General features: G+C 55.5%; 2 protein-coding genes across 2 annotated transcripts; both read right to left on the reverse strand.

The window, feature by feature from the left end:
- Positions 1-6,107: 6,107 nt before the first annotated feature.
- On the reverse strand, positions 6,108-7,894 carry SOCS1 (suppressor of cytokine signaling 1). Its single transcript, XM_059896911.1, has 2 exons — positions 7,795-7,894; positions 6,108-7,218 (listed from the first exon to the last, which is right to left on the reverse strand). The coding sequence occupies exon 2, from the start codon at positions 7,166-7,168 to the stop codon at positions 6,521-6,523; it is 648 nt and encodes a 215-aa protein (XP_059752894.1). The 5' UTR covers positions 7,169-7,218; positions 7,795-7,894; the 3' UTR covers positions 6,108-6,520.
- A 12,830-nt stretch (positions 7,895-20,724) lies between these two features.
- PRM3 (protamine 3) lies at positions 20,725-20,994 on the reverse strand. The gene has a single exon (XM_059898836.1). The coding sequence runs from the start codon at positions 20,992-20,994 to the stop codon at positions 20,725-20,727; it is 270 nt and encodes an 89-aa protein (XP_059754819.1).
- Between the last annotated feature and the right edge of the window lie 4,887 nt (positions 20,995-25,881).

The following is a 25,881-nucleotide window of genomic DNA, read 5'->3' on the forward strand; positions in this document are numbered from 1 at the left end:
CACTTATAGTAAATCATTTGATCCTCATGACCCTTCTCAAGCAAGGCAGAGAGGCAGAGTGGGTCTAATTGAGTCTAATTCTTGTTTTATAGATAAGGCCACCACTACAGTCACACTGTTAACAGTCAGGACTCAAACCCAGGGCCTGGGTCCCAGCTCTTTCTGCCCCTCTGTGCTGCCTCCCACAGTGAAATGTTGGTGGGGAGGGGCTCTCCAAGGTGGACTTACCCAGGCCTTGCCCCCTCCTCTCCATTCCTGCCTCTGGATACCCCTCCCGCTGCACCAGGTGTGAGAGGTACGGAAGGGAGTATGTCATCACACAGGCCCCTGCAGGTCCCCAGGTGGGGCCAGCCCTGAACATCACCTTCCCTGCTCTGTCCTTGCCCGTCCTCATTTGCATTCATGGCCCCCCCCCCCCACCAGCTACCAGGGCTGCCCCAGAGCCACTCCCCCAGGGTCCCTTCTGATCAAGCAGCCCTGGCCATTCTCCTAGGCTGAATTCTGATGCAGCCTTGCAGGTAAGTTACCAGCCCACTGTCTCGCCTGGCTTCCCAGCCTGTGCTGGGGGAAAAGGGCAGGCGAGTGAGGTGCTCTGAGCCCCAGCTGGTTCTATGACTCTGAACAACTTCCAGGGTGGTCCTAAGTGTCAGAAGCACATTAACGCATGAACGCTTGAGCACTGTAGTGGGTAAGATGATGACCTTGGGCATCAAGCGCCTGGAGTCGAACTCTGGCTTTGCCATTTACGCATTAGGGGGGCAATTCCTTCACCTTTCTGAGCCCATCTCCTATGATGCAACCTAGGTGAAGTATGAGCACCCATTAGGTGCTCAGTAATGGGCATTATTTTAAAATAGCAGCAATGCAACAATCAAGAAGCAGAGAGGCCAGTCCCAATTATTGGATACCTATCACGTGTTAAGCACCTTACAGGCACCCTCTTACTTAATTTCGTCCATCGGGTGGGTACAGTGACTAATCTCATTTCCAGGTGAGGAAAATGGGGTTCGGGATCTAAGGGCTGTGTGAGTTGGGGCAGCAGGGTTCCGTGCGGACTGGGATGCGGTGGAAGCGCTTTTTGGTTTCTTAAGACTAGAGGGGGCGGGGAGGGCCCGCTATTACGCCCTTGACCCGACCGTCCTCTCTGGGCGGGTGGCGGGGTGGGGGTTGGGGGGCGTGGGGTCTTCCAAGTGGGCAGCACGCACAGGGCGGCGTTAGGACCACGCGGAGGCCAGAGGGGCCAGGTATCCCGCGGCGGCTCGGAGAGGCCTTGGGGAGCCGAGCGCGGCCGGCCGAACAGAGCCGAGCATTGCCGAGGCCCGCCGCCGACAGATAAGGAGTTCGCGTCCGGTGGGATCCGGGGCAGCGGCAGGGGAGGGCGGCGTGGTGACGTCATCAGCACGCGGCACGTGGCGGCCTGGGAGCTCCGGACCCGTGCGGAGCCCTTGGGCTACAGCACTTGTACCTGTATGAGCCCTTCACCTTGAAACTGCTGGAGGCGCGGGAACAGCATGTGCAAAGGCCCGGTGGCCGGAGGGAGTGAGGTGAGTGCTGAGGCCAGACGCGTGGGCAGGGACACCCTGCCGCCTCATGGGTCCTCGTGGGAGGTGGGCCTTCTGAGCGCGGCGGGGAGCCACTGGAGATGGGGCTTGGAGATGCCCGACCTCACATGGAGTGTGTGGTTTTGGGGCGGGTGGGAGGGAGGGTAGGCGGTTGTACTGGGGCCAAACAACCCGTGTAGATCGTGGAACCTGTTTCCCCTGTGGGCTGTCTGAGGGCCAGGACCAGGTGGGAGGGGCAGTTGAGCGCCCACCTTGGGCACTGTTGTCCCGCTGTGAATATGCTTTATTGAAGACTGCACTCCTCTCTGTAAGGGACCTTGAGACCCCCTAGAATCAGGCCAGGCCCATGTTATTCCCTAGAAGCCTCGCCCTGGGGAGTCTCTGGATGATGGGAGTAGACACCAGGTGAGGGGGATGCAAAGCAAGCCTCCAGGTGGCCGCACCCACCCTGTGTCAGGCCCAGTCCACCTCCTTTCAGGTCCTGTGTGTCCTTCCCCAAAGTTGAGGCCAGCTCCGCCCTGCACAGGTGAGCACTGCTCCAAGAAGCCCCTCACTGGAGTCTGGGGAGCTATGCCCTGGGGCTTTGTTCAGACCTAGGCTTGGGGTCTGATAATAAATGGGGTTTCTGACTGATGCCAGCCCCAGGGCTGGCCACACCAGGCCTGGCCCATACTTGGTCTCAGCATTGGACCAGGTAGGTCCTGTGGCTGTCCCTGCCTCTTTGTGGCCTGATTGGCTTAAGCTGAGGCGTTGAGGGGTCTGACCAAGAATGACACCCCCCACCCCAATCCCCAAATACACACATAACAAGGCAAGAAGCCTAAGACCTTCTCCCCAAGCCCCCCTGCCTTGGTGCACCTCTACCTAGGAGTCAGAGGACCTGGTCCCAGCACAGATGAGATCAGGTCATGCCCAGGCTCCCCATCACACTTCACATACACAGTCCTCACTAGTGGCTCCGCCCACTGTCCGCCCATTCCACCTCATGTCCTGCCGCTGGCCTTCACTCCATCATCTCCCCTCCAGCTCAGCCAGCGACTGGAACGGGCTGAACTTGCTCCCAGCTGACGGCCTTTGCACTTGCTGTTCCCTCTGCCCAGAATGCCTGCCTCCCAGGCTGGCGCTGACCTGTCATTCCAGGCACAATTTCAGTGTCACCTTAGAGGAGCCTTCCTGACCTTCTTTCTAAAATAGCCCCACCCACTGTCCAACCACCTTGTCGAGTTTCCATCTGAGTACTGTCACTCCTTGGTTTGTTCTTGTGCCTTTAGTTTCATATTTAGTTACTGTCTGAGGCCCTGAATGTGAACTCCATGAGAGCAGGGACTGGACTCCCTCAATTTTGTCCATTCCTGTATCCTTTGGGCTTAGAGTAATGCCTGGAACATAGCTGGTGCTCAGTGAATCTTTGTTATATGAACCTCATTATCATTTATTGGATACCACATCATTCAGAGACACACTGCCAGGCTCTGGGCTAAATGCCTTATGTGCATCACCTCAGGAAGAGGCTCAGCTCTCCACTTCCTGACTGGGGGACAGTAACAGTTCCACTCATAAAGTTGGGAGGATCAGGCAGGCTGAGGTGAGGCCTGGGAATATGCATCTTCACAGGGTTCCTCCCTCTTGCCTCCTCCACTCTTGAGGAAACCAATTGCCTTGAGAGTGGGGTGGACCTGGTGCAAGTCTTGGTTATCACTGTTGAGCTGTGTGACCCTGAGTAAGTGACTATACTTCTCTGAGCCCCCGTTTCCTCATCTCTAAAATGGGGAGCAGCGTCCCCAGCTCTGGAATGGCTTTGATGCAGGTCAGAGGTTGTTCCCACACCCGCACGCAGTCCCCACCGTTCTAAAGAGCTGCCCCTTTTCCATCCTGTTTGCCCTCCACTGCCCAGCTCAGCCGCTCCTGGGCCCCCAGCCCAGTTCCACACACACACCAACCCTCCTCTCACTTTTTATTCTTGTAAATTGACGTCAGCACTGCTGAATCATGAAGCTGAGGTTTGAGAGAACCTGCACCACGGGGAAGCCACACAGCCTGCGCTGCCCCCCTCCCCGCCCTCCTGCTCTGCAGTGTGTCTGCACTGGTGTATGCCGGAGATCTGTCACTCAGGGCCTGGAGTGCAGCTCCTGGGGGGCTTCTAGTTCACTTTAGGTCACAGTATGTGTGTTAATATAGCTTTTTTTTTTTTTTTTGGCTGCATTGGGTCTTCGTTGCTGCACGCGGGCTTTCTCTAGTTGCAGCGAGCGGGGGCTACTCTTCGTTGCAGTGCGCGGGCTTCTTATTGTGGTGGCTTCTCTTGTTGGGGAGCATGGGCTCTAGGCGCACGGGCTTCAGTAGTTGTGGCACGCAGGCTCAGTAGTTGTGGCTTGCGGGCTCTAGAGTGCAGGCTCAGTAGTTGTGGTGCATGGGCTTAGCTGCTCTGTGGCATGTGGAGTCTTCCTGGACCAGGGCTTGAACCCATGTCCCCTGCATTGGCAGGCAGATTCTTAACCACTGCACCACCAGGGAAGTCCGGTATAGCTTTTTTAAAAATGACTCACAAAGAGAAGGGGCCAGCTCTGGGAAGTGTGATTAGAGGAGCTTTAGTCTTAGCTGTTTTGCTAAGGGGAATGGGTTTGTGTATGAGTTTGTATAATGAAGATGTGATATTTAAGCTTTTTTTGAAAGGAGGAAAAAACCCTGGAAATATTGTAAACTAACTGCGATTCGTCCCTCTTTAGATGAGGACCTGTTTCCTCATCTGCAAAATGGGCATGTTAATAGTACCTAAATCCTAAGGCTCGGGTGAAGGTTGAATGCTTAACATAGGTAACTAGGTGCTCGGAATGGTACCTGCCCAGTGACGCTATATATAAATGTTAGCAGCTGCTACTGTTATTATTATTGCAACCATTAGGCCCTTGTGGGAGGCTGTGTTGCCTAGTGGTACCCAGCCTCTGAAGCAGTACTAAGTTTGAAAATCTGGCTCCACCACTTGCTGTATGCCCTACTTTGCCTCTCTGAGCCTCAGTTTTCCCATCTGTAAAATGGGGGAGAGGTTGCTAACTCACAGGCTGGTTGTGCGGCTTAAACAAGGTAGCACAGGGCCCAGCATACAGTAAGCGCTCATAAGTGTTTGCCGTATGCGCAAGCACTGCTTTCTTGGGTTTCTCTCGGCACTGCCCAAGCTGGGTAGGAGACAGGAAAGTCAGAACAAGGACAGGAGTTGGTCCACACAGTAGAGAACAAAGGTCAGGGAGATGGTTCAAAGAAGAAAAAGCAGTGATTCCTTGGAGGCACACAGACATCACCTCCTTTCCTCCCACCCCACTTCATTAAAGGATGAAATTGCCAAAGCTCTCTGAGATACAAAATCTCTCCTGGTCATTCTTAACCTTGAGGTCTGGAACCTATTTAATCCCTAAGACAAGCCTGGGCCGCTCCAGCTCTCCAACTATGAAGTTAATTTTATGCTGCACTTTCAAGTCTGAAAGGTATTATTAAATATTAGGACACTCCATTATAAGCATGTCCAAGGCTGCAGAGGGCCATTCTGACCTCTAAAAATGTGTCTGTAAAGCCGTTTAACCCTAAACCTGAAAATGACTCGATTCACTGGGTGCAGCAACACAGCCCTGAGTGGCCAGCAGACTGGCCACAGATACAAGGCGTAGCCATAAAACCCGTTTCCTGGGCACTCTCTGGTGATGCTGGCCGGCCCAAGCTCCAGAAAACATCACCGCCTCCGTCCCCTTTGCATCACTGCCTACTGCTGAGGGTTACAGCAAAGCACCTCTTCCAGCAAACCCATTTTAGAGGTAGTCGCTGAGGCCCCGAGAGGTAAAGGGAATTGCCCAAAGCTGCCAACAGGGCCCTTCTGACACCACAGACCACAGAGCATCTTTCTGGCTCCAAGTTGTGTGTTCACCAAAAAGTACACAAGACAGAACAGGGCGGGAAGAAGGAAGTTCAGACCCAACCCTGTATCCCCATCCCATATAAAATATGCCTTCCTATATGCTGAGTTTCAGAATGTGCCACGCCTCCTTCCAAAAACTCAACAAGCCCCCACCCCCACCCTCTTCCTGGAAAAAGTTGTGGTTATAGAATGAAAGAAGTTTCCTCTCTGTCATCCATTCAAACAGATTTCTGGGAGGACAGCCAAAAAAGGCCCCAGTATCTTCTCTGACATAAGAATGGCCACAGGCAAATTTACCCCGCCTCAGTTTTCTCTTCTGTAAAATGGGGATAAGAGCCTTGCTTCATAGGGTTGTCTTTATAGATTAAGTAAATTTAAGCATGTAAAGCACAGAACAGGGCCTGGCACACATTAAGTGCTCAAACATGAGCTGCCATTTTACACACAATACCAAAACTAGACCAACGGTTCATCTACCCCTGAGAGCTGAGGGTGGAGCCATGCAGGGTTCCCAGCCACAGAACACGGGCCATACACCATCTTCGGCCACACGGGTCAGTCTTAGGAACCTGGACGCACTCAGAACCATGGAAAACCTTTGCCCAAAGCACACGCTCTAGAAACCTTTTTTCTTAAAAATAAAAAACTTTCATAATAAAGTTTATTACCTAAACTGGTGGTAAAAAATATAAAATAGGATTCTGCACAGCAGAAAAATAAAGCCAGAGACCCTCCCCCAACCCCTGGTTTGTGCAAAGATACTGGGTATATGTAAACATGAAGAGGTAGGAGGTACGAGTTCAGGTCCTGGCCCCAGATACAATTAAGTTAAGCTGCTACGACAACCAGGGGGACCCAGAGGGAGCACCGGGAGGGGGCACCCCCACAAGAGGTGGGGAGGGGTCTGCGGCCTTGACTCCAACCCAGCGCAGAAGGCGCCTCGCCCCCTACACCCTCTCCCTCCAACCCAGGCGGGGAGGGCACCCACGTGGTTCCAGGGAAATAATAATAATAGAAAATAATAAGGCGCCCCAGTTAATGCTGCGTGCGCGGCCGGTCAGATCTGGAAGGGGAAGGAGCTCAAGTAGTCCCGGAGGACGGGGTTGAGCGGGATGCGCGCCAGGTTCTCGCGGCCCACGGTGGCCACAATGCGCTGGCGGCACAGCTCCTGAAGCGGCCGCACACGGCGCTGGCGCAGCGGGGCCCCCAGCATGCGGGGCGGCGCCGCCACGTAGTGCTCCAGCAGCTCGAAGAGGCAGTCGAAGCTCTCGCGGCTGCCGTCCAGGTGGAAGCGGCCGGCCTGGAAGTGCACGCGGATGCTCGTGGGGCCCGAGGCCATCTTCACGCTGAGGGCGAAAAAGCAGTTCCGCTGGCGGCTGTCGCGCACCAGAAAGGTGCCCACGGGCTCGGCGCGCAGCCGCTCGTGCGCCCCGTGCACGCTCAGGGGTCCCCAGTAGAAGCCGCAGGCGTCCAGGAGCGCGCTGGCCCGGGTGATGCGCCGGTACTCGGCGTGCGAGCGGAACGTGCGGAAGTGCGTGTCGCCCGGGGTCGAAGCCGGGGCAGCCGGGCAGGGCCGCGGGCGCGCCGGGGCAGCGGGCGAGGAGGAGGAAGAAGAGGAGGAGGAGGAGGAAGGCTCTGGCCGCCGTCGGGGCTCTGCTGCCGTGGAGATTGCATTGTCGGCTGCCACCTGGTTGTGTGCTACCATCCTACACGCGGGGCCGGCCGGAGGGGTGGGCCATAGCGTCCGGGGGTGCGCTGATGAGGGAGACAGGCTGTGAGCAGGGAGTCTGGGTGGGGCTGGGCAGGTGAGGGCCCGCGAGGCAACTTGGGAGGGGTGGGGCCCTGGGGTGAGCCGCTCCTAAAGGGCCGAGGGCTCAAGACCAAGTCCGCGCGGCCCTTTGAGCCTCAGTGGGCTCATCTAGAAAATGGGCTTCCCCGCTCGCGGAGCACTTCAAGGCGGGTGGGAGCTCGGTGGAGCGGAGTGCAGCCCCCGAGTCGCTCCGAGTTTGGGTACAAGAAGGGGGCGTGGAGAGGTGCCGGGGAGAAGCCTGCCCCGATTCCGGCCAACCGGCCCTCGGCTCACCGCCCCGCGACCGCCGCCTCCTGGCCAGGCCGGGAATTGGCGCCTTGTCCGGGCGAATTGGGGAAAGGCAGGAGAAAAGCTGCGCTGCGGGAACCCCACGCGCGGGGTCTGCCAGGGTGGGGCCAGAGGGGGCCAGGAGCGTGGCGGCCGCGACCCCACCACGCAGCCCCCGAGGCCGCCCAGACACCCGGCTGTCCTGTGCTTTCCTCCCCTCTCCCTCCCGCTTCCTAGCCCAGTGCCCCGCTCACCTGGCGGCGGGGCGCGGGGCGCCGCAAGCGGGGCGGCTAGGGTCTCCGGGGCTGCTCTCGCGCATGCTCCAGGGCCAGGAGCCGAGCAGCTGCCACGGCCGCAGCTCTATCTGCTGCGCGCCCGCCCCTGCACCAGTCTTTTAAACCGGCTTGGGGGCGTGGTCGGCCGAAGGTTCCTCCCCCTACAGGCCCCACCCCCTTACAGGCCCGCCCTTCCGCGCCACTTTCGGTTTCTTTTTCTGCGCGCCGCGGAGGCCAGGCCGGCTCGACCTTTTCCACGAATCAGGGAGCCCTACCCGGGGAAGCCCCCCGCCCTGACCTAGCCTCGCATCTGTCCTAGGACGCCCCCCCCCCCCCGTCAAGGTCTCTAGCACCACCTCTCAACCTCCTGGGCACTTCTCAGACGCCCCCTTCGGAACTGGCGGCCCTACTTTGCCCCCACGTAACTTCGGTCGCAGATTTCTGCAGGCAAGCCCTTTAGGATACTCTGGACTAACCGTGACACACCCCTCTTCCCCTCCAGGTGTCTCAGCACCCATCTCTGGTAGAGCTGTGTCCTCTACTCCGGAGCCAGACACCTCCACCCGACCCTGGGGTCCAACCTCGGACCCCTCGGGACTGCTCCCTCCACTGCCCTGCCCACGTAGTCTCGGAGCCTCTGGATGGCCGCCTCCGCACCCTTCCCTGCCTGTCGCTGTCCCTGGTCTTGGCGTGGGCTTCCCAGGAAGCGGCGGCCTGACCACAGGCTTCGGAGGAACCCTTTGGCGGTGCGGGAGGGGTGCCTCGGCTGCGAGCCCAGTTCCTCGGAAACCGGTTGAGGACCGGCAAGGTACCGGCGGCCTTGGCCAGCCCTCCCTATTGCACGACAGCTGGAGAAACTGAGGCCCAGTGGTTGGCAGAGGGGGAGCTCCAAACGAGGCACGCCCTCCTCGCTTTTATTTTGGGGAGAGGAAGGCGCATCTGGACACCCCTAAATGCACTTGGGAGCCCAGTGAAAAGATAGTTCATTTTCAGATGTGATAATTCCAAAAACCTACTTTGAGTTTTCCTGGCCAGCCCCTCCTCTCCCCCGACTTCTACTTTACAGATTCCCCCGCACTGCTCCCATCTGCCCCCTCCCCACACTCACACCTCCGCCTTGGAATGATGGGGTACCAGCTACGATTTGTACATTTGTGTGTGATGCTCTCTGTCGTGGAAAGGCACGGAGTAGGTGCCTGGCTGGTACATGTATTTTTGAATGAAAGAAAGAACAAATGAGCTTGGGGGCTGGTGGGTAGCCTGTCTCACAGTCTGGGAGGGGTCCCGGGGAAGACGCCAGGCTTGGCAGGGACTGGCCTCACGCTGGCACACACTGCCCTCTACCGGCAGCTCTCAGGCTGCAGCCCAGCTAGCTCCTCTGCTCGGAGCCCTGGCTGGAGCCAGGTCCTCCTGCCCGCCTTCCTGGCGATTTCCTTCCCTGGCCCTAGGTAGATCCCAGGACCCCCGTGTTTCAAAGGGGTGGCCCAGAACCAGCCTTGCTTAGGACCCCATTGTCTGCGTTAATTCGTGTTGGCAACAGCTGGTGTTGGTCATTGATGTGGTTGTCTTGGGGGGGGTGTGTGTGTGTGTGTGTTAGAGAGAGAGAGAGTGCTCATGCACTTGTGTGCAAGGGAGTGAGAAGATGCAGAGCCATGCATGTGTCAGTGGTCAGGCGCTGTGGTCATTCTGGAGCACCCGCGGGGGGCTGCCCTGTGGTAGGTGACAATATAAAGTATTGGACTTTGGACCCAATCTATCTGGTTTCCAACTCCAATTTTGCAACTCTCTGTCCTTGTGACCTTGAACATGCAGTTAACTCCCTTGCCTGGTTTCTTCATCTATGAAGGAGGTAATAATATCTCCCTCCTAGCGTGGGGATTAAATGAGTGATTATGGGTCAAATGCTTAGACCAGTCCCTGGTGTATAATAAGCGTTCAGTAGGTGTTTGCTGTTGCTGCTATTGTTTATCAGCGGCTGTCAGTGGCTGTGACAGCAAAATGGAGCCTGCAGACACGTGGCTTCATTTCAGAAGTTCTAGCCCAAGGAAAGCAGGCCATAGAAGGCATGGGTGGAGTAGGAGGTAAACCAGGCCCCTGGGTGCTGGCAGTGGGGAGGCATAGCACCTCCTTCTCACTTGAGCTGGAGGCGGGCGGTCCAGGCTCAGAGAAGGCAGCCAGGCTGGGCTGGCTCCTGCATGACTTGTCTTCCTGCCAGCATGTCTCCTCGGCAGGCCTCTGGGCAGAGAGAGATTTATAAATAGCTGATGGCCCATATGCCCCCCCACCCCCCATTGACAGACCGGATGGCCACTTGGGAGAGCAACCTCTTTTTCCCGGGCACCGGGGCCTCCTCCTCTCGGCGCCCTACTTGCTGCCACATGCCCACCCATCCCCCTGGAGCCCCCTCCATTTCATTTACTGATACCTGTGGTGTATTGGCCTAAACTGACTGGGTGATAAATGCTTTACAGTCCTTAGACCATTGGATTGACACAACAATCCAATCTGCCCATTTTACAGATAGGGAAACTGAGGGTGGGGAGTCACTTGCCCAGGGGCACACAACTCAGAAGGGGCAGGGCGGAGCTTCATACCCAGGGTGTCAGACCCCAAAGCTTTAGCGCTTGTCTACTGTGCTGTAAACTCCCTCTCCACCTTCTCCCCCAACCCCCACACCCTAACCAGATTCCTGGTGATCTCGAATCCCGGTCTGTTTTCTGGAAAAACAGTAGATGCCAAAGAAATCAGATTCATTTGCAACCTGAGCCTGCTTGGGGAGGAGTGAGGACCGTTCTGCCGACTTTCCTCTTTATAAGCTTGTGGAGGCCCCGGGTCTTGCCAGCCAAGCCTCTGTCTCCCACTTTGTGGCTTTGGGCCGTTCTGAGTCTTGGTTTCCTTGCCTGTACAGTGGGCCTCATCCTCTACCCTGAGCAGATCCTGGTTGTGCAAGCCATTGTGAGGCAGGCACAAGTTGCCAAGCACACATGGGCTCTCCTCACCACCAATAGTGACAGTTACTACAGCTTTGGTTTCATTTTCTGAAGTCCTGAGTTCAAAACGAAACCGAATCCAGATACAAAAGGGAAAAAGAAATACACTGATTGACAAGCATTTGTGTCCTGGGCTGTTCTCCCTGGAGGACCGGCAGTAGAGTCGCAGGAAGCTAGGCCACGTGGGAGCCCTGAGGAGCTCAGACTCCACAGCTGTGGAGACCATAGGCAAGCAACTTGCCCTCTCTGGGCCTCATTTGCCCCAACTGCAAAATGAGCTTTGGAGGTTTTGTGCCTCACAGAGCAGCATGGAAGCAAAGCCCAAAGCAAAGGGCCAGGTACAGAGAAAGTGCTTAGCACAAGTGACTTCTTGTCACAGGGCAGTTGGGTCAGCCCTATGTCCACAGCTTGCTGGGTCACAGCCAGACCTGTTGGCTGGTTCTCCTCCCCCCACCCCCACCCTCAGCAGCCCTGGCTGCCCCAGAAGTGAGGGGCTTAGCCAGCAGCTGGGGGGAGTCAAGATCTTGGCCCTCGGAGCTCAGTTTTTCAGTTTCTCTTTCTAGCTTTGGCAAAGTCCTGCTGGGAAAAGCAGCCCCTGGTCAGGTCGCGTAATCTTGAAACTGTCCTCTGCCCCGGCGCTCATCAGCCTTTCTTTACAGCCATGATTCCCATGGGAGTCTGTGCCTCTGGGGAGCCTCGAGCTGTGGGGCTTAGAGCAGGGGTCCCCAACCCCCAGGCCATGGACGGCCTGTTAGGAACCAGGCTGCACAGCAGGAGGTGGGCGGCGGGCAAGCGAGCGAAGCTTCAGAAGCTTCGTCGCTTCATCTGCGGCTCCCCATTGCTCGCTCGCATTACTGCCTGATCCATCACCACCCCCACCCCCGTCTGTGGAAAAATTGTCTTCCATGAAACCGGTCCCTGGTGCCAAAAAGGGTGGGGACTGCTGGCTTAGAGCATGGATTCTGGTTTCAGTCTGTCACTTAATGAACACATGGCCTGGGGCCAGCTTCTTAGCTTCTCTGTGGCTCGATTTCCTCATCTGCAAGGTAGGGGTAATGACATTTATTTCACTCTTTCAGTATTTATTCAGTAGGTATTTATTGAGTGCCTACTGTCTGCCAGGCACTGGGAACTCAGGGGTCTTCAAGCAGACATAGGGGAGACAGTGAATTCACATGAGTATTTCAGATCATGGTAAGTGCTATGGGAAAATAAAGAGGGAAAAAGGGAACAACAAGGTGTTTGTGGAGTGGGGGCAGGCGTGAGATAAGGCAGTCAGGGAAAGCCTCTTGGAGGCTGGAGTTGAGGCCTTTCTAAAAGTGGGGTGATGAGGATTCCAGGTAGTGAGAACAGCCAGTGCAAAGGCCCTGTGGTAGGAGTGATTGGCATAGTTGAGGATCAGAAAGGAGACGTGTAGTTGGTGTAGAGAGCCAGAGGGTGAGTGCAGGGGTGAGTTATAGAGGTTGACAGGGGTCCAGTTGATGGGGCAGGGCTTTGTTGGAACGTGGGAGGGGTTTGGATTTCACCCTGACTGCAGGAGACATTCCTTCAGGCCCAGGAGACACTACAGGATTGGGTGTGGAAAAAACCCTCTGGCTGCTGAAATTCTGGACAGCTGGGGTATTAGCCACAGAGACCTACAGTGGGGGCCTTGGGACACACCTCACAACTGTCCCTGACCTCCCCCTCCCTGGATGTTACCACACTAGCCCCCAAAATTGGTACAAAGACAGTCCTAAGGGAAAGCCAGGATGTTCATGCTTTGTAGTAGAGAACACTGCTTGAGGAGTCCAAGACCTGAGTTCTGGGGTCACCCCTTCCTCCCTGGAAGAGGAGTCACCATTTGCTGAGCCTGCTGTGGGCCAGGTGGCAGTGTCTTGGTATGTTGTCTTATTTACTCTCCCCCATGGTTCTGTGAGGTGGAAATTATGTCGCCATTTACCAGATGAGAAAAGGGGAGCTGATGGAACTTGGTGAAAGTGTTTTGGAGAGACCTGGGGCTTGGCCTCTGTGCAGAGAGGTTGCTGCATTACATGGGGTAGAACCTAGTCCCGGCTGGTCCCGACGGCAGGAAAGGTGGTGTGTTTCCGTGGAGGGGAGGGGACGCTCGAGCCCAAGGAGAAGGCTCTCGTCCGGCAGAGGAGGAGTGATGGCCTGAGCTGGTGGCTGGTCTTCCAAGGTCCTGGGGAGACTTGGTGGGAACATTCCAGCAGGCCTATTATCCCCGTGTAACAGGTGAAAAAGGAGAGATTAGGTCAGAGATTATGTGAAGTATCCAGTATTAACCGGCTTTCAGAAAGCAGTTGCTGGTACTGTGTTAATAACTCAGAAAAAGGAGGGGCGGGAAAGAGGATTTCTGAGAGCCCTGGTTGTGGCACACCAGGTCCTGGTCCCAGCTCCCCACCCCACCACCACCCTCCCTCCCACCCTCCCTGTGGCTTCAGGCAAGTTCCCTTAATGCAGTGGCCGATAGAGCTGTCAGAAAGCCCAAGCCTGGCAGGCCCAGTGCCTTTTCATCAGTAAATCTCCCAGGATCTTGCTCGGAGCCTATTTTGGGGCATTATTCTAATAGGCCGATCTGGTTCCCACCCTACCCCATCCCATAAGTGGCAAAGTAGGTGTCAGCAGCTGATGACAAGAACAATGGTGGTTACCTTTGGCAGTTGACACAGAGGGGAAACAAGAATTTGCAGAAGCTGGGCAACTAGACACGAGGGCTGAGCGTCACAGGCTGGGGACACTGGGGGCGGGGGCAGGAGGGCTCCTCAGCTCTGCGGCCGCCACACCGTTGGAGGGGCTGATCGCGCCTCAGTTCTTTCGCTTAAGGCCTGTTGCTTCAGGGCACACTGACCAGCAGGAGACTTGATGGTGGCCCGCGCCGGCCGCGTGGGAAGCCCGGTGCCTGCTGGCTGGAGAAGAGGGAGGCCCCTGGCCAAGCCGGCAGGGATGAGCAGCCTCTGGGAGGAGGCGACCCTTGACCCGAATTTTAAAGAGCGAGTGAGACTCAGCCCAGGGAGGAGAAGGGAGAGGACTCCTGGCAGAGCAGGGTGTCAGCAAGGGCCTGGAGGCCAAAATTAGAGGACCCGAGTGGCAGGTGGCAGGAGACGAGGCTCAAGGAAGCAGGAGAGGCCCTGGTGCCACCCTGATGGTTTATAGGCAGAGGCTTGGCTGGGGGAAGGCAGTGGGTGGCTAGCCTTGGCCTCTCCCTGCCCTGGGGTGGTGAGTCCCACTGAGGAGAGCCTTCTGGGTCACCTCGCCTGGACCAGTTTGCAGATGCAGAGTTTACATTCAGCATTCCTGTGCTATCTCTTTTCAGAGTCAACAGAGCTTTGCTGAGCGCTTATTAGATACTTCACTGATGCTCATGCCTTTTCTCCCTGATTTTCATTTCCTAGTAGAAAATAAAGTATTTCCCCTCCCCAGACATATCCCCAGGCACCAGCTTAGTCTATGTCCTTCCAGATCTTTTTCTAAGCACTTACATACCTGCATTTTCCCCCATAGAAGTACAGTGTTGCTTTGTGTAGAATTTTTCCCCTCCATCAATGGTATATCTTTCTCCATCTAGCCCTTTTCACCTGATAGCATATCCTGGCAATCTGAGTAGATAGCATAGAGATCAACCCCATTCTTTTAAAACCTACACGATGGTCCTCAGTGAACCTGCGTGTTCATTTAGCCATCCTGTGGGTTGTTTGCAGTTTTTTGCTCTTGCAAGCCATGTGGCCCTGGCACACATGAGAGAAATGCTTTGCACACTATAAATGTTCATAGACACTGCCCCGTTCGCCTGCCAACATGTGCGTGCACATTTGACCCCTTGGCAACTGCATTCAACTGTATCTGCTTCGCTGGGTTCTCCCAGTACTTGTTATTATCAAAACTTTTCTGGTTTTGCCCATTCACTGGGTTCAAAAGTGGCACCTCACTGTTGCTTTTCTTTTTTTTTTTTTAATAAATTTATTTATTTGTTTATTTTTGGCTGCGTTGGGTCTTCGTTACTGCGTGCGGGCTTTCTCTAGTTGTGGCGAGCGGGGGCTACTCTTTGTTGTGGTGCGTGGGCTTCGCATTGCAGTGGCTTCTCTTGTTGTGGAGCACAGGCTCTAGGCACATGGGCTTCAGTAGTTGTGACACGCGGGCTCAGTAGTTGTGGTGCCAGGGCTTAGTTGCTCCACGGCATGTGGGATCTTCCCGGACCAGGGCTCGAACCCATGTCGCCTGCACTGGCAGGCGGATTCTTAACCACTGCGCCACCAGGGAAGCCCCTCACTGTTGCTTTAATGCCTGCACATTCTTTCATTTATTCAGCAAATATTTGCTGAGCTCCTAATATGTGCTAAGTAGAGGGGATGCAGCGATCAAGAACAGCATGGTGCCTTGGACCTCTTGACAAAGGCTGAGGTGCAAAATAAGGCTCAGAGAGGTTAAGAGACAGCCCCAGGGTCACCCAGCGAGGGAATAGGGGAGCTGAATCTACAGAGTTTGAGGTCTTTTTCCTCCTGAATCATACCTCAAATGGGCATCTCAACGCAGGCTCTGTACCCTCTTCCCTGGCTGCTCCTCCCGCCACCCCCAGGACTGTTGGGTCCGCTTAATGGTGCCCGGGCAGCTGAGCGAGCAGTCCCACCACAGGCGGGGCTGTGTCTATTTCTCAGACCTCACTTCACCCCAACATCCCAACACGGGGTGGTGGTGGGGGGATGTGCAGGACCTCTAGGTGGCTGAATTTAGCATCTGTTTCTCTCTGTTTCCTGAATTTGGGTTTTCAGCAGGCCTGCCCCCAAACTACTACCGCCCCACCCCAAACCAAGCAAGTGAAAGAATGAATCTGTGGTTTGATTTTTGTCCTCTTGTCATCGTGTGTCTGACTGCAGGAGGGTAGCTGTGTGCCCGCATGTGCTTGCTTGTGTGTGTTTCGGTGTGTGGGAGGGGAGGCAGGTGAGAGCCTGCGTGTGTGTATGGGGGTGTGTGTATCTGGGAGTCCGCACGTGAACCTCGGGCTCTGCGTCTGAGTGGGTTTGAATGGCAATTTCTTTGTATATGTGACTGGATGTCTGTGTATTTGTACCACTTTTTTCTGAGTGTTGGTTTCAGGGAAATGTGGGGTTAAGATGGGGCCATAAACCACACACGTGACCCAGTCTGTCTGTTTCCCAGCTCACTTCCTCTATTGCAGAGTTGATGTCTCTACAGTAAGCTCCTGCCTTCAGTGATTGTATCATGAAAGGACACTGTCCAGGGAATAGGGAAGTCCTTTGGTGAGTGGGGCTCAAAGTCCCTGACCTTATCCTCTGACCCTCTGTCTCCACCTCCTCCCTTAAAACTGCTCTCTAGAAGCACTTCCCAAACTCTTTAGCACTGAGGTGTCAGTGACTATCATGACATTTTGTGGCCTTTTGTTTTTAAACAGGGAACCAGGAGGTCTGGGGGGAAGGAAGCATGAATCTCGGATCTCAGACCTGCCCTCCAAGAGGAAGGCCTCCTGTGCCGCCCTTGGTCCAGGCCCTGCTCCCTCCCTCCTGGCCATGACCTCCCACAGCTCTTCCCCTTGTCCCTTCTGTCCCCTACCATTCAGTCTCCACCCAGCAAAGACACTAGACCCTGTCTCTCGCCTGATTAAGACCCTCCCGTGACTTATCACACCAAATAAAATGTCCAAGCTCCCCACGGCCCTGCAAATCCTGTGTGGCCTGGCCCCCACCTGGTGCTGCCACCCCCTGGCGGCCACCTGCACATCTGTGCCAGCCACGCCAGTCTTTGGAACACCTCAAGCTCTTTCCTTCCTTGGGGCTTTGCACATGCTGTTACCTTGGCCTGGAATGTGCTCCCCTCCTCCTAGGCCCTCCAGGCCCAGGTCTCCTCCACTGGGCCTTCCTTGACCTCTGTCCCCACCCCTGCTGCACCAGAGTTGCTCTGCGTTACGTCCAGACCTTGCTCCTTTGATACTGCTTATTGTGACCAGCAAATCTTGTGCTTACACGTTTGTGTTCTTTCTGTGGACAGGGCCTTGTGTGTCCTCTGTGTTCCCAGAACCTAGCCCAGCCCCTGAAAACACTTGGTCCCTTAGTAAAGTTTGTTGAAACAAGTGAGGCTCAGAGGTTGATCACTAGCCCAAGGCCACGCAGGAGGGAAACAGATGAGCCAGGATTCAAACTCAGGATGCTCTGGACTGCAGAACGCACATACCTAACCCCTCCTCCTGCCTCTCGCCTGCCACGGTCCTGGGCTGCCTACTGCATGTGGGTCACATGAACAGTGTGTGGGCCCGTGGGCATCCCGTGTGTGAGTGTGTGTGTGTGCACCTGTGTGCACGAACATGGGAGCATATAGGACAAAGGAGGGCTCTGCCCAAGCAGAGTGTTGCCCATCTACCCCAAAGTCTTCTTGATGTCTCCACCTCCCATTCATTTGTGCCCCTGTGTGAGGATTTGTTCCTTATACTTTCATGAGATCCCATCACAAGGCATGTCCCTCCTCCCTGCCCAGCCTCTTCCCTGCTTTGTGCTTCCAAACCAGGCCCCCAAACACGTGACACGTTTAATGAAATCAAAATGCCGACTCAAGGATAAGTCATCCAGTGTACAAGCTTTAATCAGTGTTGCATAGAAATCACTGTAGTAACACGTTCCTGCAAAAAGTTCGACTTCTTCCTTCTAGCGTTCCACGCATGATGGCGTTTCTCATCTGGGTGAAACTGACACAGAAACAAAGCCATGGGGTGCCATCTTAGTTGTACTTTCATCCTAAGGGATAGGAATGGGAAAGGGGGCCTTTAATAGCTGAGTGCTTCCTAAAGTCACTTAACCGTCTCCTTTGGGTTTTGGATGCTCATGTGTATTTGAATATGGGGCATGGATAGAACTGAGACAATCATTAAGGTCCTTTTGACTTGCAAAGCCATCCATTTATCCCATCCATTTATCATACATCCATGAATGAACTGGATGGGTGAATGACTGGATGACTTACTGGGTAGATGACAAGAATGACCACATGGACTGACGGTGGTCCTGGGGCCTGCCTGGCAAGCCCACCTCCCCAGCAAGATTTAAAGCCAGGAGATTCAGAGTCAGGTTCAAAGCCCACTTTGTTCTGATGTCCAATCTCGGGTAGTTCGTTTTGGTTTTCAAGGCCCGGTTTCCTTATCTGACAAAGGAATGTCATCCCTTCCTTCCTGGTATTCTTGTGAGCCTGAGATGCCTGTCAAGCCACAGGAGGCCCTTGAAAACTGTTTTCCTCCCTCGATTCCTGCCTGCCGACTCAGCTCCCTTCCCTGCTAATGAGGGCCCTGCATCCCTGCTCAGACCTCCTGTGGAAGAAAGCCCACCTGTGTGCGCACACGGGGCCCGGTGGGAGCTCCCTAGTCTCGGGTGTTCTCTCCACAGCCACCCACCCCTCCATACGCCTTGGCCGAAGCCCTTGGTCTTCACTCTTGGCCACTCTCAGACTGCCCCTCCCCTCAGGAAACTCCCTCCATCTCCATCTCCCCTCCCACTGGCAGGCCCCCCAGCCCATGTTTACTTACCCCTCTCTGTAGCTTGTGCACAACTTTGCTATCGTCTGCTCTTATTGTAGTTTATTTCTTAATAAACATGTCACAGCACTCACGGTGAAAACCACCCTCGTTTACAGAGCACTTCCTACATGGCTGGGCTCCGTCCGGGCCCCACTCCTTCTAGGCGGCTTTAGTGACCCTTCATAGCGGGCTGAACAGTGGCCCCTCCAAAAGATGTGTCCACATCCTAACCCCTGAAACCTGTCAGTGTGACCATATTTGGAAAAAGCCTCTTTGCAGATGTAAGTAAGGATATTTAGAGCATCCTGGATTATCCAGGTGGGCCCTAAATCTAATGGCAAGGGTCCTTATAAGAGACAGAAGAGAAGGTTCAGGGAGAAGAGACCATGGGAAGTCAGAGGCCAAGATTAGAGTTGTGCAGCCACAAGCCACCGTGAGCTCGACAAGGGAGGGAGGATTCTCCCTTGGGGCCTCGGGGGACTGTGGCCCAGAGAACTCCTTGATTTCAGACTTCTGGCCTCTAGAAGTGAAAGGATACAATTCTTTTGTTTTAAGCCACCAGGTTTGTGATCATTTGTTACAGCAGCCCTGAGAAACTAATGTACCCTGTGAGGTGGGTACGATTATTACATTTTACAAAGGGAGAGCAGGCTCAGAGAGGCTGAGTGACCAGCCCAGAGTCCCACAGCTAGTCAGGGGTGGAGCCAGGACTCAGAGTCGGGCCTGGTCCCCTCTAGTCCAGTCTCGTGGTCACTAAGGCCTCCGAGGGGATTAAGGAGGCACATGCGGCTCTGTTCTAACGGCCCTGCCTGGTGTGGTCTCAGTAGGGCTGGTTGGGGGCCCCGCGGTGAAGACTGTGTCTGGGTCTCTGGACCCTCTCCACCACTCCCGCCGCCCCTCCACTCTGACTGCCAACTTCCCCAGCCTCGAGTGTGTAGTGGAACAGAGACTGTGTTTATTGATCCCAGGGCCCATACTGTATGACTGGCACAGTGCCTGGCATACAGTAGGGGCCCAACAAATGTTTGCTGGGCAGATGAATGGGCGGGTGGATCTGTAGGCCTTGGGCAAAAGGACAAAGCTGCTGACCGACTTGCTTGGTCAGGACAGGGGTGGGTGGTCACCTCCTTCAAGCCTCAGGTGCCCTGTGCCATCTGCAGGCCTCAGTGGTGGCCTCCTCTTTGAGTAGCCCAAGGCCTCTCCTTACCCCTCACCCAGCCCCCAAAGAAATAGAGACGTCCCTGGAAATACTGCCTCCCCACCCCTCCCAGCAGCCCTGATCAGGATCCTTCTCGGGCTCCGATGGCTGGTGCTTGGGGGCTATTGAGGGAAGAGGGTGGAGATCACATTTGTTATTTCTATTGGAAAGAAAAAGGTTAAGGGAGCCAGGGACAGGAGGGGCAGCAGACACATTGTGATGCTTCTTGAAGAAGGCCGGAGTGAGTGGATCCAGGGTCTGGGTCTTAGGTCTGTGTCTGGCCCCTTCTCTGGGCTTCCTTTGCCCATTGCTCTAATGAGGGCATTGGCTCTGCCCCCACAGCTGGAACCCTTGAACAAGGCAGAAGTGAGCCTCTCATGAGGGTACAGATGGTTACCTTGAGTGTAGGGATGGCAGAAGAATCAGTGGTTGAGAAGGACTCAGACCCCTCCAACCTGCTCAGCCCCCAAAACCGGGGCCCGTGAGTCAGATGGAACCACTGTGGCTCCAACAGCAGTGCCCGTCTTGGTGAAACACTCACCGCGTGCCAGGCCCGGTCCCACCCAGTGTTTCAGTCAATTCTCCCGACCCGCTGACCTGTGGGTAGCTATTAACATCACCCTTAGGCAGGGAGGGCAGACTGAGGTTCAGAGACAGACAGCGACTTGCTCAGTGTCACACAGCGAGCGCGAAGGAATTGGAAGCAGGTCTGCTGAGCTCCCAAGTCCATGCTCTTTAAGACCGTTTATGGTTAGAGCAGCAAAATGGGGGTTTGCAGAGGGAGATGATACTGTGCCATCGGGTGCTCTCAGCCTGCATCTGCTCGGACTCGGAGAGGAATCTTCCCCCGAGACGGGACTGGCTGCGGTGACTTTCTAGCCCAGGCTACCACATTCTCCACCCCCTGCAGCATGGGACGGCGGCTGAGAAGTCATGGGGAGTGGACCTTGTGAGGGCTTTTGGCTGGAGTTCAGGGACAGGGGTCAGTGACTCCTGTTCTTCAGCCTCCCTACACACACGCGCACACACACACACACACACACACACACGCACACGCGGTGCCACGGTCACGGGGTCGGGGGGTGGCAGCGGGGGGAGAGCAGACAGGAGGAGGAGGATTCCTTGGAGACTCTTTATTTACTCTTTTCTGAAAGTTCTTCTCTCTGGAAGAGCGACCGGCACCTCTTCCCGGGCCACGTCATGGGTCAGGACTGCGTCTGCTTGGGCTTGGGGTTCTGCTGGGCCACAGAGTCGTCTTTGGCGCCTTCCTCCTGCCACTCAGGCTCCATCAGCAGCAGCTTGCCCTGCACCGGGAGCTCCTCTTCCTCTCCCTCTGCCTTTCCCTCCTCCTTCTCCTCCTCACCCTCCGACGACAAGGAGAAGTTATCCTGACTCACGCAGGCCACGAGCTTCTTCATGGAGGATTCGTGGGCCCGGCCGTGGCCCGTGCCGAGCTTGGCACAGTGGGAACCCATCGCCCACTTTGGCTGCCTCTCTGGACTGGGAGGAAAGGCCACTGGTGGGGTATGGAGGGGCCGTCGAGGGTGGTAAGCAGAGCGCTGACATCACAAAGGGGCCCCCCAGAGCCTCCCACCCTGGGATACCTGAGTCTGAGCCGACACCCGACTCAAACCTAGGCCACCAGCTGTCCCACTGAGCCCCTGCCACATACGGGGGCAGGACCCGAGGCAAAGTGCCAGGCCCACGCCCGTGCAGCCTCTCCCTGCCATGTTGCCTCCTCCATCTGGCCTTGTTTGCCCTGGCAAAAGTCCCCCTTTTAGCTGGGCTGAGGGTTGGGGATAGAATTTCCAGAAGCAGGAGAGCACGCAGACTCCCCCCCCACATCCTGGAAGTATCCAGCCCAAGAGAGCTGTTGACAGTATGTGATGAAAAGTAGCCACGAGGGAGCCTTCCAGGGACACTGGCAATGTCTGGCTTCTTGACCTGCATACTTAAAACTTGTGCACTATACTTCTGTAAAACTAAAGAAAACCCTACTCACTCTCTCCTGTTCTCCAAAATCACCCTTTAAAGGCAGCGGCTCGTAAGCTTTTGGGGTCACCAGCCTCTAGCTACACATGCCCATCCAGCACAGTTTCAGCCCGGGAGGGGGTTACGTCTCCTTGGTCATTCCTGAGCACTAGGAATCTGTTTTCTGACATATAATACAGACATTGTCCCAGATTCTCAGTGGCTGTGGTAGGCTGAGAGGAAAGAAACTAATGTACCCTGTGAGGGAGGTACGATTATTACATTTTACAAAGGGAGAGCAGGCTCAGAGAGGCTGAGTAACCAGCCCAGAGTCCCACAGCTAGTCAGGGGAGGAGCCAGGACTCAGAGTCGGGCCTGGTCCCCTCTGGTCCAGCCTCGTGGTCACTAAGGCTTCCGAGGGGATTAAGGAGGCACGTGCGGCTCTGTTCTAACGGCCCTGCCTGGTGTGGTCTCAGTAGGGCTGGATGGGGGCCCCGCGGTGAAGACTGTGTCTGGGTCTCTGGACCCTCTGCACCCCTCCCCGCACCCCTCCACTCTGACTGCCAACTTCCCCAGCCTCGAGTGAGACGGGGAGATGATAGGGAGGTGATCCTGGATTATCTGGGTAGATGTGGAGTGCAACCACAAGCGTCCCTCTAAGAGGGAGGCAGAGAGATTTCACACAGGAAGCAGAGACTGGGGATGCGGCCACAGCAGAGGAACGCCAAGGATTACGAGGAGCCCCCAGAAGCTAGGTAGAGGCAGGAATGGACTCTGCCCGGGAGCCTCCATGGCCCTGTTGTGATAATGAGGGTCCCATCTCAGAATCCTAGCGGCCCACAAGGCCTCACCCAGTTCTGCCCTTTGCCTTTTGTTCCCCCCACGCTGGCCTTGTTCTTGCTGGAGCATGCTAGACCTGCTTCCCATCTCGTCACAAGTCACACTTTCCCCAGCTGTCCAACACCCCTTCAGGTTCTTCACATGGGCTGGGAGTTGACAAGGAAATGGAAAGGACAAGGGGGGCGTAGTATGGCCTTGGGCACCATGATGGCTCCGGGTGAGAGGACACGCCCAGTGTCACAGGGTAACACACCAGCCCAGTACTCAGGGATGAGCCCTGGCCCCCTCCTCCTCCCCTGACCCCGTGGTGAATAGAAGCCTTGTTTGTGCCCTTTGCATAAGGGAGACCCTTACAGGCCAGCAAGTTTCTTATCTCAAGCTTTATTTGGCAGATGACTTTTGCTCATTTTACTCAAGATCTTGTGGGCTCCTTGCAAACTCGGGGCTTGGGCATCCGAGGGGGACTTGCTATGGTCTCGCGAGGTGCTTCCTGGCAGGTGACTCTTTCTGGTGGGCCCAGGGAGGCTTGGAGCTGCCTTATGCATCTTCTCCTCCTCCCGATCCTTCTTCAGCCTTTTGGAAAAAGTTCTAGTTACGGGGCCATCTGGGGAATCTGGGTGGGGATGGGCTTGGGGGGCTTTCAGACAGGGTGGGGTCCCAGCACTGCACAAGCCGCCCGCCTGTGGCTCCTGTCTGTCACGATAGGGCCTCTGTGGGTCCTCCCGTAGATCGGGACATCCTCCGGCCTCAGCTCCTGCGCCTGGTGCAGGCGCTCGCTTTCGCCCTGCTGCCCGGAGCCCTGCTGCGGACTGGGACTCCTCAGGCGGCATCGGACCATCGTGCTCGTGGGTGGGGTGGCTGGGGCTGGGGCTGAGGCTGCAGCTGGCCTTGGGGCTGGGGGGAGGAGGCTGAGGCCTGCCCTCCTGCTCTTACTGTTAACGGTGTTGGTCGGGTCTGTCGGCAGCTCTCTGGGGCCTTGTGTATAAGGAGCCCCGCTGTGTGTAAGCCCCCCCACCTTGGCCCCTTCTGTGAAAGCAGCACAGAGCATGGCAGCCACCCCTCGCCCCGCCCGTAAAACGTGTCCCTGTGCCTCGTAACGGGGGGACTCTCACAAGAAGAGCGCCAGCCTTCTTGTCCAAATCCAAGCCCTCATTCCCCACCCCCTCCAGCTGGTGCAAATCCACACGTAGTCCTTCCGGAAGCTTCCTCACCGCCTTTGCAGCTGTGCCTTTGCAGCTGTGCCGGGGTCTCTCAGGGGATCGGGGTGGGGCTTTTCTGTCCACAGAGTTATCTTGTGCTTACTCTATGCCAGAAATTCCGGAAATTCCATACATTTACTCATTAACTGAGGCACGAAGAGGTTAAGTGACTTGCTCATGGTCCCTGCAAATAAGAGGCAAGGCTGGGCTTCAGACTCCATGCCCTTGGCCCTCCGCCCCCTCCCCCGCCCCGGGGACACTCTTCCCTCCTCCAAATGTGTCGTCTTCCCTCCACCTCTGGCCTCCTCCTGCACCTCTCACTGTACTTTTTTTTATTTTATTTATTTTTATATTTTTGAAATTTATTTATTTTTGGCTGCGTTGGGTCTTCATTGCTGCGCACGGGCTTTCTCTAGTTGCGCCGAGCGGGGGCTACTCTTCATTGCAGTGTGCAGGCTTCTCATTGTGGTGGCCTCTCTTGTTGCGGAGCACGGGCTCTAGGTGCACGGGCTTCAGTAGTTGTGGCATGTAGGCTCAGTAGCTGTGGCCCACGAGCTTAGTTGCTCCGGCATGTGGGATCTTCCCGGACCAGGGATCGAACCCGTGTCCCCTGCATTGGCAGGCAGATTCTCAACCACCGCACCACCAGGGAAGTCCCCTCTCACTGTACTTTGGTGACCCATTAAAATCCAGAATCGGAGTCATAGCAACTGCAGGGAGGATGTGGTAGACACATTAATGCCTCCTCCCAAAGATGTCCGTGCCCTAAGCCCTGAACCTGTGACTGTCACCTGACATGCAGAAGGGACTTTCTGGATGTGAGTGACTTAAGGAGATGGAAGATTCAGTGTGGGTTCAGTGTAATCACGTGGGTCCTTATAAGACGGGAGAGGGGGCTTCCCTGGTGGTGCGGTGGTTGAGAATCTGCCTGCCAATGCAGGGGACACGGGTTCGAGCCCTGGTCTGGGAAGATCCCACATGCCGCGGAGCAACTAAGCCCGTGCGCCACAACTACTGAGCCTGCGCGTCTGGAGCTTGTGCCCCACAACAAGAGAGGCCGCGACAGTGAAAGGCCCGCGCACCGCGATGAAGAGTGGCCCCCACTCGCCGCAACGAGACAAAGCCCTCGCACAGAAACGAAGACCAAACACAGCTAAAAATTAATTAATTAATTAATTTAAAAAAATTAACCCCATTAAAAAAAAAAAAAAGATGGGAGAGGGAGACAGGAGGGTCACAGGAAGAGATTTGAAGATGCTACGCCACTGGCTTTGACGGCGGAGGGGGGGGGCCCTGAGCCCAGGAAAGCCGGAGGCCTCTAGGAGCTGGAAGACAAGGAGAAAGGTGATGCTTCCCGAGAGCCTTCAGAACCTGCTCGCGCCTTGCTTTTAGCGCCATAAGGCCCATGTGAGATAATAAATTTGTGTTTTAAGCTATGATGTTTGTGGTAATTTATTACAATGATGATAGGAAACTAATACAGAGGCCTCTTATATTAGTGCCCTCAGGCTCCCCCAGGGCACTTGCTCAAAATACGAATGCCCAGGCCTTACCCCCAGACCCTACTAAGTCAGAATCTCCATGGCTGGAGCTTGATCTATTTGTAAAAGCCTGCCCGGGGATCCATGTTCAGCCATCCTGCCAGCATCTTCTGACTGGCTACGGAACCAATCTGGTAGTTGGGTCGTGGAAGCGAGTTCATCTCCCAGCTCAGTGGCCTCACCTGCAAAGACGAGGCCGTCAATACCTGCCTTGCAGGTTGGGTGTGAGGCCTGGAAGTGGCGAATGCCCAGTACCTGTGCTCCACGGTGCTCTATGAATGGAAGTCATGGCTGCGACGTTTCTGTGGCCCTGTCAAGGCAACTGGGTCAGGGTTCTGGTCACTGATGAAATGCCCTGGGCTTTGCTCTGCAATGAGATCGTGACCCAGGCTCTTGTGTTAAAAGATCTGACAGTTCCCTTTGAGGCCAGGGGACGGAAGTGTTTTGTGAACCACCTTCACATATCTCAGTGTATCCTATGGTTAGTGGACCAAGTTACCTTGTTTCCTCAGCCAGGGATGATATTGTACCCGAGGATTAAATGAAAGCTTAGCTCAACCACTGTCTGGACAAGTTACTCTCACTGCACCCAAACGGAGGCATCTTTTTAAAAAATGGGAATTTCGGCATCTGGCACCTTGGGGAATTGGTGGGATGTAGTGATGGCTGGTGACTCCAGCTTGAGCTGGGAAATGTTTACTGGCTCTCAGGGGTGGGGAGTAGGGGTGGCAAGCCAGTCTTTGATTGGTAGCATTTGCCAGTTTGTGGCCCATTTCAGGCTGCCAGCAGAAAGCCACTGAGCACAGAGCTG

The sequence above is a fragment of the Balaenoptera ricei genome, chromosome 15 (genome assembly GCF_028023285.1).
Source record: "Balaenoptera ricei isolate mBalRic1 chromosome 15, mBalRic1.hap2, whole genome shotgun sequence".
Classification (NCBI taxonomy): domain Eukaryota; kingdom Metazoa; phylum Chordata; class Mammalia; order Artiodactyla; family Balaenopteridae; genus Balaenoptera; species Balaenoptera ricei.